The following is a 13,831-nucleotide window of genomic DNA, read 5'->3' on the forward strand; positions in this document are numbered from 1 at the left end:
TGTCTCAGAAAAAAAAAGAAGTGGTTGGCCATTCTTTCTTCAGGTACCTTCTTTCTCTGGTTTCCTTTTCTTGGAACTCCTGTCATCTATAGGACAGGTATCAGTATAACAAGGTTCTCAAGCTACCCTCCATCTCGTCCTCTTTATCTCTCACTGCCACCTTCTCATGGCCGTCTCAGCTTTAACTTCCAATTTACTAATCCTTTCTTGGACTGTAAGTTAATACTTAGCTCTCTGGTGAGTTTATTTTAAGAGCTGTATTCTTTCTTTCCAAAATTTCTAATCAGTTCTTTCTTATGTCTAATCTCTGTTCTTAAGGATACCACACCCTCTTTTATCTCTCTGATGTAAAAACAAATGCTCATTTTTAAAACCTTGTAGGCTGTTACTATTTCAGTTTCCTTGGGTATAAATCCTCCCACCTGGGTTACTGGTCATTCTTTAAGGCATTGGATTTTCTCGTGTATTTTGTAAATTTTGTTTGAGTACTCATGATGCATGGTACTTTGTTTTTCCTTCTAGGACAACACCCAGGGTCATGAAACCAGAAGCACATCTTTCATTAGCTCTCGGGACTGTCGTACTGGGGGATAACCCTACTCTAGTCCCAGAGCTGATGCTGAGTGGCAGCTTAGTTGCCAGTCACCAGGTATCCAAGTCCTTCAATTGCTACAGACATGGATCCTGTTTCCAGCTGCAATCCCAGGAGACGCAGGGAGTCTTTTCACCCTTTTGTTCATAGGAAAAAAAGCCCAGCTCCAGTTTTACCAACTGGACAGACGGAGCCTGGCTCCAGTCCTGCATGTACCCCTGGACCTAGGAAATACTGGAAGGGTTTCTGCCCCATGTGGGAGTCAGGGTCTTGGTCTTGTCTTACTACTCAACGCAGAAGGTGGCCAGCTACCACTTTAGCCCTCACCCACAGCTAGAAGTTTCTGTTTCTTTTCTACACAGGAATTACCTTCCAAGAATAGTTGCATAATTTTAACTTAAGGGTTTTTCATTGGTTGTGAGCGTGCTGGTCTCTGTGTGCACAAACCCACTCTGCCTCTATGACCAGAGTGCTTGGCACTGTCCGCCAGAGATGGGCCATTGTGTTTCTGGAACACTGCGGAGAGGAAGAACACACTAGACGGCTTACGGCAGAGGCAGAAGGCTCAAGGAGAAATCCCGAAGGAAACTCAAGGGTGTAAGCATCCTGGAGGAGATGCAAGTCCAGCTGGCCACCGGTACTGCAGTCAGAGATGATGCAGCCAGCCAGGTACCCTGGAGAGTCAGTTCCACAGAGAAGGCTCATGTCCTAAAGCCAGAACCTTGGAGATCTAGGGTCCACAACCACACCTGAAACCCAGCCTACAACGTCCCCGTCTCTAGCAGAATGGGCCACCCCTCCCATGCAGGGTCTCTGTCCTAGGGGAGCCACAGTCTAGCTCTGACTGGTGGAGTAGGGAGAGAGGCCGCCTGGGGCTGGGGAGAGTGGGGAAAGCTGTGCCAGCGGCATCAAATCTGGAGTGGCCCTGAGTTGGGGCTTGCCAAGGCCCAGTCTCTCTCACACTGAGGATCCCCAGAGGACCAGGGTGGGAGCCTCTCCAGCTACTCCATAGACTACTACAAGGCCTAGGTCTGGGGGAAGTCTTAAAAGGACTTTCTCAGACCCTGTCTCTATCACCCAAGGATCTTGAGATGACCAGCACTGACCATGGACTGGGCCAGGACTTGGCCGCAGAAGGCAGCCCTGAGTGTTTCCCACCCCTCCGGCCTCAACATGCCCAGCCCAACACAGGGGTTATTCATACATATTAAGTACCAGCTCTGCAGTCACCCTGTCTCCATCCTGTGGAGCCCAAATCCACTGCACCCTCAGACCTAGGAAATATCTGACACATTTCTGCCACACACAGGGGTTTACTTGTCTCTATTTCCAGATTTTTTTTTAGAAAGTTCAAAATATATACATATATACAGACATATGTACATCCACATGTGCAGACACAGGCAAGCCCAGAGTTGTTGCTGGTTCTGCCTCCATTCAGAATGGCAGGGGCCACCCAGGAGACAAGGAGCTGACCTCATCCATGGGGGTTTCAGACTTGACGGGCAGGGAGTCTCTGCTCAGAAGCCAAACTGGAGGTGATGGCAAGCCTAGCCCCCATCCCTGCCCAAGACCATCCCCCGCAGGACAGGCCTGATGGGCGAGTGGTGGGGCAGGGCTTGCCTCAGTCGGAGTCACAGGTCTTTTGTTCGGTGGCAGCATCCACTGCAGAGGCTAGGCTGTCTTCCTGGCCTTTCAGCCTTTCACCTGGGATGGATGGCAGACAGAAGGGGTGGGGAGGGGCCCTGTGCTTGGGCCACCGCCCAGTGGGCAGGACCCCACCTTCCCAGGCACTGCACTTACGGATCAGCTCGGCAATGGCCCTCTGAGTCCGCTTTTTTAGTTTCTCCAGCTTCTTGGCCACATCTCTCTTGAGGTCCCTGGAGCAGGGAGGCAGGGAGAAGCAGGAAGGTGAAGGCTGGCCTGATGTGGCATTGGGCCCCCTCCCCTCTTGCAGCCCTCTGGCATTAGGAGTCATGCTCGGTTGCTGGAGGGGGCTGCCCTGGGGAAGAGGCCAGGACATTCCCCTTCTGTACCCTCCGAAACCCAGCACAAACCATCATTCCCTGTCCCACTGAGGCAGGGGGACTAGCATCACAAACCCACCCAACACAAGGGACTGAGCTAAGGCAAAGGTGGATGGTTTCTCAGGGACCCTCTCTTGCTCTGGTCCTCTGGTCACCATCAGGGAGTGACTTGCTCCTGCCCACTGTGGGCCCTGCTCCTCCTCCAGCCACCGGCCCAGCCCCTCCACTGTGGGCACCCAGAAGTGCACAAGCACTCAGCCCATTCTCTCTGGCTCTGGGTTTCCCAGGACATATGCCCCATGCTTTTGTTTCATCAAATTAAAACAGCTGGTGTTTACTCAACCAAGAATCAGGCGAGAGGGATATAGCCCTACCTCTGGCTCAAGGTGAAGACAGACACAAGGCTCCTGGCCCACAGCACCCTCTCTCCCACTCTCTCTCAGCCTAGCAAGAAGGATGACGACCTCCATTTCACAGAGGAGGAAACCAGGGCCAGAGGGAACAAGCTATGGTGGTAGAACAGGAACAGAAAACTGTGTCTGCCCTTCCCTCCACCCCTGGCCCCCAAAGACAGCGGTTGGCCTTGCTCAAATGGGAGCTCTGGAGCAGATGGGCTCTCAACCTCTCAGGAGGGCCTTCATGAGGGGCCTGCTGCTCCCCACGCCTGAGCCCCACTCCATCACTCCCCTCTCATCCCACCACTTATGTCCTCCTCAGCACTGGTTTCCAACAGTAGCTATCTCGTGTAACTCTATGTCTGTACTGCCAGTCTCTGCACTGTGATGGCAAGAAGGGCCAAGCCCCAGGCCCATGCTGGCACCAAGAGTCCCCGAGTCAGCCTGCACCCGCCATGCACGGGCAACACTCACCAGTCAGGCTTCCGAGGAGCAAGGTTGGCCAGGTCCTGGGAAGGGAGGAGACACACATCAGGGTGGAGGGGCCACCCCAGGACAAGGGGGAGGGCAGGCTCGAGAAGGAGGGAAATGGGAGAAAGAGGAGGAGGAAGGAGGGACGAGAGCAAAGAGGCTGGTGGGAAGGGAATAAAGAAGTGACGAGAAGGAATAGGGGGCAGAGGGAGAGCAAGTGGCGAAGAGAAACAGGACACACAGAAGCAGCGAGGATGCCAGGGTGGTCCAGGCACTCACCACCTCCTCGATGACGGGCTCGGGCTTGGCGGCCTCCAGCTGCTCCTTCACCTTCTCCTCCACTAGAGGGTGCAATAAAACAGAGAAGGCCTGTGGAAAAGGCACTGCCACTCGGCAGGGACACTGCCTACCATGGCCCCCAGGGAGAGACGGGACCCCAGGCTTCCTTGCTCCCACCTCTGTGTGGCCCCCAACCAGCCAGAGGTGAAGACCCTGCAAAGGCAGCTCTGGAGGAGGGGCCTGGGTTTCCCAGGATGAAGCATTCCCCACAGGCCAAGAATGGGACAGCAGGAGGCAGCCAGCCACAGTCATTCAGGAAGCATGGATGCTGACAATAACCACAAGACCAGAGAGCTGCCTGGATACATACAAAGTGAGGACTGGCTTCTCACATAATCCCAGGGCTCCTGGGCTCTGAGGATGTCCTCTGGGTCCCGGCCTAGCCAGAGCCACAGGTGGCTTTTCCTCCATCCCACCTCAGGTATATGCTCCCAAGACCAGGGCACAGGCACCTCCCAGCTCCTCCAAGCTACTGCCAGCATAGTGGGCCTCTGAGCAATCTGACTAGGAGGGTCCTGCCCCTTGGGGACAAATGGCAGAAGCACTAACAACTCTGGGCTCTGTGGGCTTCCTCCAACCCCTGGCATTCAGTGGGCCCATGAGTGCCCTCCTGCTCTGCCTCACCTCCCTCCAGATACAGATGAGAGTTGAGGGCTTCCCCTGAGCTGGGCAGTTCCTCACCTCTCTGTCCTGCCTACTGTCCCCCAGTGCACCATTACCCTACCAGGTGGGGCCCAAACTACAAAGCAAATCACGGGGAAGTGTCTGGATTTCAGGGATGAAGGAGGTGGGGAAGCAGACTGGGATGTGGCCAAATGGGCAACACTTTACTTTTTCCCAAGATAAATGTATTTATTCACTTGTTACTTATGCAATTCAAAAAAAGTTGATAACAAGGCCAGGCACAGTCGCTCACACCTGGAATCCCAGCACTTTGGGACGCCAAGGCGGTGGATCACTTGAGGTCAGGAGGAGTTCAAGACCAGCCTGGCCGACATGGTGAAACCCTGTCTCTACTAAAAACACAAAAATTAGCCAGGCGCAGTGGCACACACCTGTAATCCCAGCTACTCAGGAGGCTGAGGTTACAGTGAGCTGAGATTATGCCACTGCACTCCAGCCTAGGCGACAGAGCGAGACTCCGTCTCAAAATAAAATAAAATAAAATAAAATAAATAACAAACATAAAGAATTAAAATGGGGACCCTCCATGGCAAGGGCCCAGGGATCCGCAGGACTAAGAAACTTCCTGGCATGAGTGGTGTGGACGGCCAGAAGCTCCTGGTGGCTGTGCTGTTCCCACGCCATGGCAAGAGTCTAGGCAAGCCCTGGGCCAGGCCCTCTCCCCTGCCTCAGTGCTCCACACTGCCCGTCCACTGCTGTGTGTGGCTGAATGACTGGCCCCTGTCTCTGACCCACCCAGGGCCCACAGGACCCATCACCCTGCCCTGCTGCCCAAGGGCCCCATGACCACATCCACTTCTCAGCCAGGAGTCCTCTGAGAGGATGTGGCCTTTTTCAAACCCCACTCAGATCCCTGGGAGGCCTCGGTCTCAGGGTGTGAGCAGGACTGAGAAGGCACAAGAGGCCTCTTCAGTGCCCCGACAGCCTCTGCTGCTGCCGAAGGCCGACTGTGTGCATCTGCCATGAGATAGTAACAAAGGGTCCTGCCTGCAGGCCCAACTCCTGTCCTGGTACTGCTGGTTATTCTCAGAGAGCAAAGCCTGCTGAGGTGGAGGGCGGCTGACAGTGCCAGGAAGCAGAGGTGGAGAGGGGCAGCTTGCTTACCTGCAACCGGTTTGGCCTGGGGCACCCTCCTCTTCTTCAGGTCCTCATCCTCCGGGACATAGTTCCGCAGCCTAAGTTCCCTGCAAGAATAGAGAGAACAAGCAGAGATGAAGTCAGTGTGTGACATGGTCTCATTCATTCATTCATTCATACAATTTGCATAGCCCGTGACTTCCTGACTTTCCTCTGCACTCTCTGGAGATAGCCTGGTAAGGAGGAGAAGCACAGAATGGAGTGTCATCAGGCAGGCCCCTTGGCACCGTCCCCTGCCACTTAGCGGGACTGGCTGCCCTCCAGAGGCCCTGTCTACTCTGTTGGAGTACGGTTCTCTTCCAGAGCTGGGCCAAGGACGCCTAGGGAGCATTCACAGGGTGTCTCTCCTGGATCATCCCATTTGACAGATAAGGGGACTGGAGGTCAGAGAGACTGTACCCTTTTCATAGGATCACACAGCAGTGGCTGCACATCTTAGCTCAAGGCAATGTATGACTCCCAGCCAGGGCTAAAGCTCCTAGGCTGAGTGATTCCCAAAAGAGAAGGCCAGTGGTCACCCACAAATTCCCCAAGTCTGGCCCCTCTTCAGAGCCTTCCTGCCCTGGGGCTCATGCCATGGAATACGCCTCAACTACTTAGAGAAAAGCATCTGGGTGTGCTGGGCCAGGGGCATGTGGCAGTGAGGAGTGACATGTGGACAGAGAAGCAGGTGCTGGAGGGCTCCAGAGGGGCGCGGCTGCCTACAGCTGTGGGAATGTGGAGGGGAGACACTCCAGGAGGAGGTGGCGCCTGGGCCTGCGATGACGCGGACAGGGTCAAGGCACAAAGCACACGAGAGGCTGACTCAGCTCCAAGACTGTTGAGAGTGGCCAGTGAGGGCTGTGGAAATAGGCATGACCATGTGCAAGGCTGGGAAGGCCACAGTCCACCAGGACAGCAGTGAGAACTGAACAGCCCCAAAGGCCTCCATGAAGAGAGAGGAGCCACAAGGGGCCAGAATCTCCCGGCGGGAGCTGCGGCTAGCTACTATGTTTTTATGTTCTTCCTGCCTCAGTCTTTTCAGGCAGGGGTGGCTGAACCAAGAACTCACTGGGGTCCTCTCTGGCTCAGGGGCTCATTAAATCCTAGCCCCACACACACAGAAGCAGGCTCCCAGGAAAATGTGTCCCTGGTAACTCCACAGGGCGGCAGGGCGAGAGGTCCTGGGGGCTGCAGGGTCTAAGAAAGGCAAGGCAGAGGCAGTGGGACAGACCCCTAGCCCCAGGGGATGCAGGAGTGGCCCCTCAGATGCCGGCCAGGTGAGACTAGGCCGCAGGTCCTCCTCCTTCCCCAGTACCTCTTTCGGTTCTTGACCACTGGTCCCTCAGAAAAGTCCTGGGCCTCTAAGGCAGGAAACAATTTCCCAACAGGCCTCCCACAGTCTGCCATCTCCCAAGCCCTCTGTCTGGACCAGGCAAAAGTGCTGCTGACTTCCTCAGGCCCTGCAAAAGCAAGCTTTCCCAGAGGCAGGGGTGTCTGTGGCTACACAGCTAGCAAGCGGCAGTGCTTTGGACTCAGGGGCTTTCAGATGCTATTCACTCTCCTATTCAAGGGCTCCACCTGCTTCCTGCCCCCAGCTTACTTACCATCTCCTTCCCTCCTGCCAGGGCCCCTGAGCCTGGAGCCTTGGGGCTGGGCTGAACCACTGCGGGGGATGGGGCAGTACCAGCATCACCTGTGTGGAAGAAGCCCACCTGCACTCCCAGAAGGCCCAGAGATACCCCACCCCGTCCCCCATCCTTGAACACCTGCCTCGGGCCTGGGGGTATATGTCAGGTCACAGAGGTACAGGGAGACAAAGTGGGGCATGACTGGGTGCAAAGGCTTTCGTTCACAACAGGGTGGGGAGAAATGAGGAAGAGAAACTGGGTGTGGGAAGAAAACTGCAGGGATTAGTAAGAAAAAAAACTGTCGCTTTCAGAAACGGTCTCCAGGGTTCTGTGAGAAATCAGTAGGAGAGAGGAGAGGCCACAGGGAACTGTACCCAGAACTCACAGCAGCAACACGCACCCATGCCTCCAGACCCACCCACTGCCCCAGGCTTCAGAAGGCCAACTGGAGGAGTGAACCAGAAGCAAGAGGCGGGAGCAGAGCCTTGCGCCCACTGTGCCCTGCCACCCCCAGAGCGGAGCACTGGCCAAGCAGCCAAGAACACTAGATCCCGACCACTATGGGAAGGTCTCATTCTGGGCCTCAGTTTCCACATTTAGAAACATTACGGCTGTATTGGGTGCATCCAGCTCTATCAAGCTGGGTCCACGCCCTCCCCAGACTCACTCTTGGAGGGCTAATCTGATGTGCAGCCACTGTTGTGTGATCGCGTGAAAATGGTGCAGTCTCTCTGACCTCCAGTCCCCTTAGCGTGGAGAGCTAAGAGACTTCCCCTCCCTAATGCCCACTTAACTGCCCACCCCCGGAATTCCACCACTACAAAAGGACAGGAGTCTCTGGGAGAGGTCAAGGAGCATGGCGGGGTTCAGCTTGGGGACCTGGCCTTTCCAACACAGGCCCAAGATTTAACCTCCCTTATAAAAGCAGGTGGATCACTTTAGGTCAGGAGTTTGAGCCCAGCCTGGCCAACAGGGCGAAACCCGGTCTCTACTAAAAATACAAAAATTAGGTGGGTGTGGTACCACATGCCTGTAATCTCAGCTATTCAGGAGGCTGAAGCAGGAGAATCGCTTGAACCGAGGAGGCAGAGGTTGCAGTGAGCTGAGATCGCACCACTGCACTCCAGCCTAGGCTGCAGACTGTCTCAAAAAAAAAATGTATATATATGTATTTTAAATGGCTTTAGAGAAGTACCAAGACAGCAAGGATTTCAGGGGCTGCAATCATGGAGATAAGGGAAGTACAACAAAGTGAGCCTGACATCACGTCCCTCTTTCCCCTTAAAGCATGTCTATTTACATGCAGCAGCTGAAAAGCTGAAAGACTGAGCAGAGCTTCCCATTAGGTTGATGCAAAAATAACTGTGGTTTTTGCCATTGAACATAGTGGCAGAAACCACAATTACTTTTGCACCAACCTCATATAATCTCATGGGCCTGGAGAGAAAAAAGAAAAAGTGTGTTTAAGCAGAAACTAAAACAGACTACTGACTTCTCAACTGAAACTATGGAAACCATAAGACCATGAAATGGTATCTCAGAAGTGTGGACAAAATAAATGTCACACAAAATTCTAAATCTAGTTAAGAAGCCTTCAAGAGAAAGACTTTTTCAGACAAAGAAAGGTTAGGAGAATCAGTTATCAGTGAATCCGTTATTCAAGAAATACTAAAAGGAATACTTCAGGCTAGAGGAAAATGATCTCAGACGGAAACATGGAATTGCAGGGAAAAAATAAAATGCCTCAGAAAGGGTAAATACAATGGCTTGTGTCTGTAATCCCAGCTACTTGGGAGGCTAAGGCAAGACGATTGCTTGAGCCAGGCGTTCAAGGCTGCAGAGAGCTATGATCACACTCTGCACTCCAGCCTAGGTGACAAAGCAAGACCCTGTCTCAAAAAAAAAGCAGGGGGAAAAGAGAATTTAAATGAATATTGACTGTATAAAAGAGTAATAACAACTTATAGTATTTAAAATATAGCAACAATAGTGTAAAAGGCAGAGTGGCAAATAGCCTTAAAGTGTTCTACGGTCCTAAGCACTGTAGAGGAAATGGTAAAAATACTACTATTTTCTATTAGACTTTGATAAGTTAAGGATGTATGTTGTTATGCCTGCGGAAATCACTAAAAGAAAGGGAAAACAGCATACAATTAACAAGTTATCAGAGGAAGAAAGTGGAATAATTAAAAGCAAAAAAATCCAAAAGGAGACAAGAATGGAGATAAAAAAGGAAAGTCAAGAAACAAATAGTAGGACAACAGGTTCACACACAAAGCAGGTCCAGGCTGCTATCCTAGGAGCTCCCATAGCCTTACAGTGTCCGGGGCCACCACAGCTCTTGGAGACTGGGCAGGGTGTGACGAGATGGTGCCAGCCAGACCAGTAGGGCGGGCCAACACCTAACACCTTGTCAGCTGGCCAGGAAATACTGAAGCAGCCTGCACTCACCAGCAGTCACTGGCATCTGGAAGCCACCTTTCTGAGGACCACTGGAGGCAAACAATGGTTCTGCCACCCCCATTTTAGAATGAGGAAGTTGCTAAGGGGAGAAGGTACTAGCTCTAGCTAAAAGAAAAGAAATAAAAACAACAAAAATGTTGACAGTGGTTATCTCTAGGACTGACTTTTTTTCAAGAGATGGGGGTCTTGGCTGGGCATGGTGGCTCACACCTGTAATTCCAACACTTTGGGAGGCCGAGGCGGGTGGATCACCTGAGGTCAGGAGTTCAAGAACAGTCTGGCCAACCAACATGGTGAAGCCCCATCTCTACTAAAAAAACAAAAATTAGCCAGATGTGGTGGCGGGTGCCTGTAATCCCAGCTACTCAGGAGGCTGAGGCAGGAGAATCACTTGAACCTGGGAGGCAGAGGTTGCAGTGAGCCGAGATGGTGCCACTGCACTCCAGCCTGGGCGAGAACAGCAAGACTCCATCTCAAAAAAAAAAAAAAAAGAGAGAGATGGGGATCTCCCTGTGTTGCTCAGGCTGGACTTGATCTCCTGGGCTTAAGCAATCCTCCTGTCTCAGCCTCCTGAATAGCTGGGACTACAGGCATGAGCCACCATGTCCAGCTCTGAGTGATTTTTACTTGCTTCTTTGATTTTCTGTAGTTTCCAGAATTTCTAATCAGTATTCTTCCTACACAGAAACAACCAACGAAGTACTCAAAAACGTAAAGAGGAAACAGGCCAGAGGGGCCATAAGGCAGCAGAGGACTGTGGCAGGGTTCTGAGTCAGGCAGCACCAGCACCTCAGCTCTGCTGGTGGCCAGTCTCTGTGGCTTAGGGCCAGGCTGTCCCCTAGCCAAAGGGAAGCAGAGACCAAGCCATGCTTTTTTGGGGCTTTCTGCCCCAGAGTCTATGGGAAGGAGGGCAGCCCAGAAAGCCCAATGGCTTCTAAGACACTATCCTTTGCACCAAATGCCCTAGGCCACCCAAAGTCCACCCTATACCGGCAGCCAGTGTCTGGGTGGAGCTTTGCTGTCTCTCCACAGGAGCAGACACAGCAGCCACCTCAGTGCCTCCACTGGCCCTCCCTCTGACTCAGGGACCCCAGTGTCCCCAAAACAAGTCTAAGCTTCTTCACGCGGTCCTGGCCCCACAGCCTGCTCACCCCCTCAGCTACACACTTCCCTGTCCATCACGCTTAAAGAGCCAGCTCCAGGAGGTGGCCCTGTGGGCCCCTCCCAGTGTCCCTACTCACCCTGAGGCACAGTAACCGCCCTTCTCCTGGGCCCCCTTTGCCCCACTTGCCTCTCTACCCTCTCCACAGCAGGCCCCACTCCACGCATGTGGCCCTGTGTCGGCTGCATGTCTGTCTTTCACAGCCTGCCCTAAATGCACCAGGCAACTCCAGGAGGGGCTCAGCATACATTGCCTCAAGCTGGATAAAGGAATTCAGAAGGCACTCAAGAAAGAGCTTTATGGGTAGCCTGGGGCTCTCTGAGCCTTTCAATGACTTGAGAAGACATTTGGAAGCAAAGAAGTTGTGCCCAGCAGAGAGGGCAGGAATGTGGCTGGGCCGGGGCAGCCAACCCCTAAGCAACTTCTTTGTGGCAAAGCAACAGGGAATGCCAAGTTTGCATTCTATAGTTTCCTTCTAAAATGGGTAGCTGACCTTTTCTATTTACTTTACTCTGCTTCAGGCCAGCTGCAGGAGCCCGGGACATGGGCTGGCCAGGGAGGTTCAGGGGAAATCACCCCTAGGGTGCTTTTTCACATGTGCCACTGAGAGGAAGCAGGTGGAGAAAGTTGATGTTCTCTGTCAAGTATAGAACCAGAGTAGAGTTCTAGAATGGCGAAATGAAAGGAAGCTTTGAGATTATGAATCTGATCCAACCCCATCACTGGCAAACTGGCCTCAAAGCCTACACTGCTCATGGGGGTTTCATGGCCCCTGGTCCACTTCACTCACTCATGCTACCAGGCTTATCCTTTGGGGCGCTAGCCTCCCTTCTCATCCCTTATATCTTGAGGCTACTCCACATTCACCCGCTGCCCTGGGCCCCTGGAGGGAGGCAGAGAGGATAAGGACAGGACAGTCCCACATGGCCTGTTCCCTGAGAACAAGGTCCTCCACCTGGCCACCCTGGTCCCTCCTGGCCATACAGGCCCCATCAAGAGCCAGAGAGAGAACTGCTGTGAGGCACTCCTCCTAGTAACAGACCACAGGGAAGGCCACGCCCAGGATGCGCCTGCAGGCCTTGCAGAGGCCACCACTGACCAGAGAGACTGGCAACTTTGATCAAAGAACACTTTCATTTTTAATATTCAGAGTACAGAGACACTGGAGCTCTGCCAGGAAAACACACTCATGACACTCAGACATGCCCCTAATAATCCTCTGTTTGCTTTAGGCTCTGCACATAGAGACCTACCCCTTGTCCCCAATATAAATAACAAGGCTTCAGTTGCTGCTGCCAGAGGCCAGACTCGACAGAAGCATGAAAATGAGGGGAGAGGCAACTACCCCAAATGAGGTACACAACTGCTCTAGAGGCTGATCTGGTCTTTCTTTCAAGGGCCATTAAAATGTTCAAACCCCCTGACCCAGTAACCCTGCTCTGGGGAAATTATTCCATAGAAATAGTAACAAGACAGGAGCAAGCAAAACAAAGCATTCTATATACGCACGATCCTGGCAGCATAATTCATAATAGCTACAACACCTCTGGGATCTCTTCTGGCAGAGTGCCCTAGAGTGGCCTAAAGTACCACCAGGCTATGAGGGCAAAGGACAATTTAGTACAGGGATGTTTTTGTTTGGTGGCTGATATTTTTCTTTAGAACACTCAATGGCTGGCTTTGCAGCAAATGAGACTTTTAAAGAGCCCAGTGGCTTCCCCACTCGTGGGCAGAGGAGACTGTCCTCCAGCTGTCGCCCAGCAAGGCAACTGTGGCCCCAGCCTGAAGAACGGGTACAGTGTAAGGCAATAAAACCTCCCTTCCCTTCTCTTATCCAGCCCACCCCAAGCCTCCTGTCCTTCTGGCCACACAAAGAGGACAAGGTCTATTGGAGCACATGACACAAGAAGTGACCATGGGCAGGACAGGGCCACATCACAGCCCCAGGGGGTGGACAGGCCTCCAAGCAAGTCCTGGCAAATGCGTCCTCAGCGGGTTTCAGAAAAAGGAGTGGGAGCGCCTTTGTGCCCCCACCTGAAACCACAGGCCAGAAAGCATGAGATAACGCACCCTCCCCAGTAGGGGCAGCCTCCACACATGGCCTCTCAGAGGCCACCTCTCGAGACCACCCTTCCACAGAGGAAGAGGGTGTCACTGACATTTTCTCAATGTGGAAAACAGTACAGAAAGATTATCCAAGGTGCCAGAGTTGAAGGAAGAGCCGGAGGCAGTATCCACACCCTGCTCTCTGGCCTAGGGGTGGACCCCACACCAGCTTCCTGCATCTGGCTCCTCAGGGACCAGCAACTGCAGTAGAGAAGCTACCTGACACAGTGACTGGGGCCTGGCCAGGGCTGCAGGTGGCTCTGCCAGGGCTCTGAGTGCTCAAGTGTTCCTCAAAGGAAAAACTCCTGCAGCCTACCCCACAGTGGAGTTCAGACTACAGCATTATCCTGGAAACTCCCTCCCTCAACAGGAGCCCAGCCTCTCAGCTCTCCCCACTGCCAGGAGAAGCCTTCCTCAGCCCTAAAAATTACAATTTTAGGTCACAGGTCTTAGAGGCAGAAGGAGCTTCAGAAGTAGTACAGTCAAGCCCTTGCCTTAAAAACAAGGAGGCCGGAGACGCCAGAGCTGGCTGGGGATGAGATCTGTATGGGAGCCCCCACCAAGACAGATCAACAGCTATGGCCACGTGTTGGCACCAAGGCCTACCCAAAGGCCCCTGAGGGATGGCTTATAAGCAGCCAACGGCTGTTCCAGGCAATGACCAGGGCTGAGTGTTAGTTAAAAGAGGCCCCTGCCCTGCCGGAGCTGCCATCGCATCTGCATCATGTGGTCTGCACCCACTTTCATCCCGGACGCTGCAGAACCTAACCAAGGTGCTCTACACTGACAAGTTTGAACTTTGCACCCATCCCACCTGAAAGCCCATAGCTAGTGGGTACTTAAGG

General features: G+C 53.1%; 1 protein-coding gene across 12 annotated transcripts in view; it reads right to left on the minus strand.

Moving 5' to 3' along the window:
* Positions 1 to 1,900: 1,900 nt before the first annotated feature.
* The window catches only part of CCDC12 (coiled-coil domain containing 12), a 60,147-nt gene continuing 48,216 nt past the window's right edge, over positions 1,901 to 13,831 (minus strand). For all 12 annotated transcript variants that reach the window (XM_063806766.1, XM_009445373.3, XM_063806771.1 and 9 more), the window contains 5 exons: positions 5,613 to 5,692; positions 3,765 to 3,826; positions 3,489 to 3,523; positions 2,396 to 2,472; positions 1,901 to 2,299 (listed from right to left, as the gene is read on the minus strand). In XM_063806766.1, the coding sequence (XP_063662836.1) occupies positions 2,217 to 2,299; positions 2,396 to 2,472; positions 3,489 to 3,523; positions 3,765 to 3,826; positions 5,613 to 5,692 (337 nt within the window). In that variant the 3' untranslated portion in view covers positions 1,901 to 2,216. The remainder of the gene's footprint in view (positions 2,300 to 2,395; positions 2,473 to 3,488; positions 3,524 to 3,764; positions 3,827 to 5,612; positions 5,693 to 13,831) is intronic.

The sequence above is a fragment of the Pan troglodytes genome, chromosome 2 (assembly GCF_028858775.2).
Source record: "Pan troglodytes isolate AG18354 chromosome 2, NHGRI_mPanTro3-v2.0_pri, whole genome shotgun sequence".
In the NCBI taxonomy this organism is placed as follows: Eukaryota; Metazoa; Chordata; class Mammalia; order Primates; family Hominidae; genus Pan; species Pan troglodytes.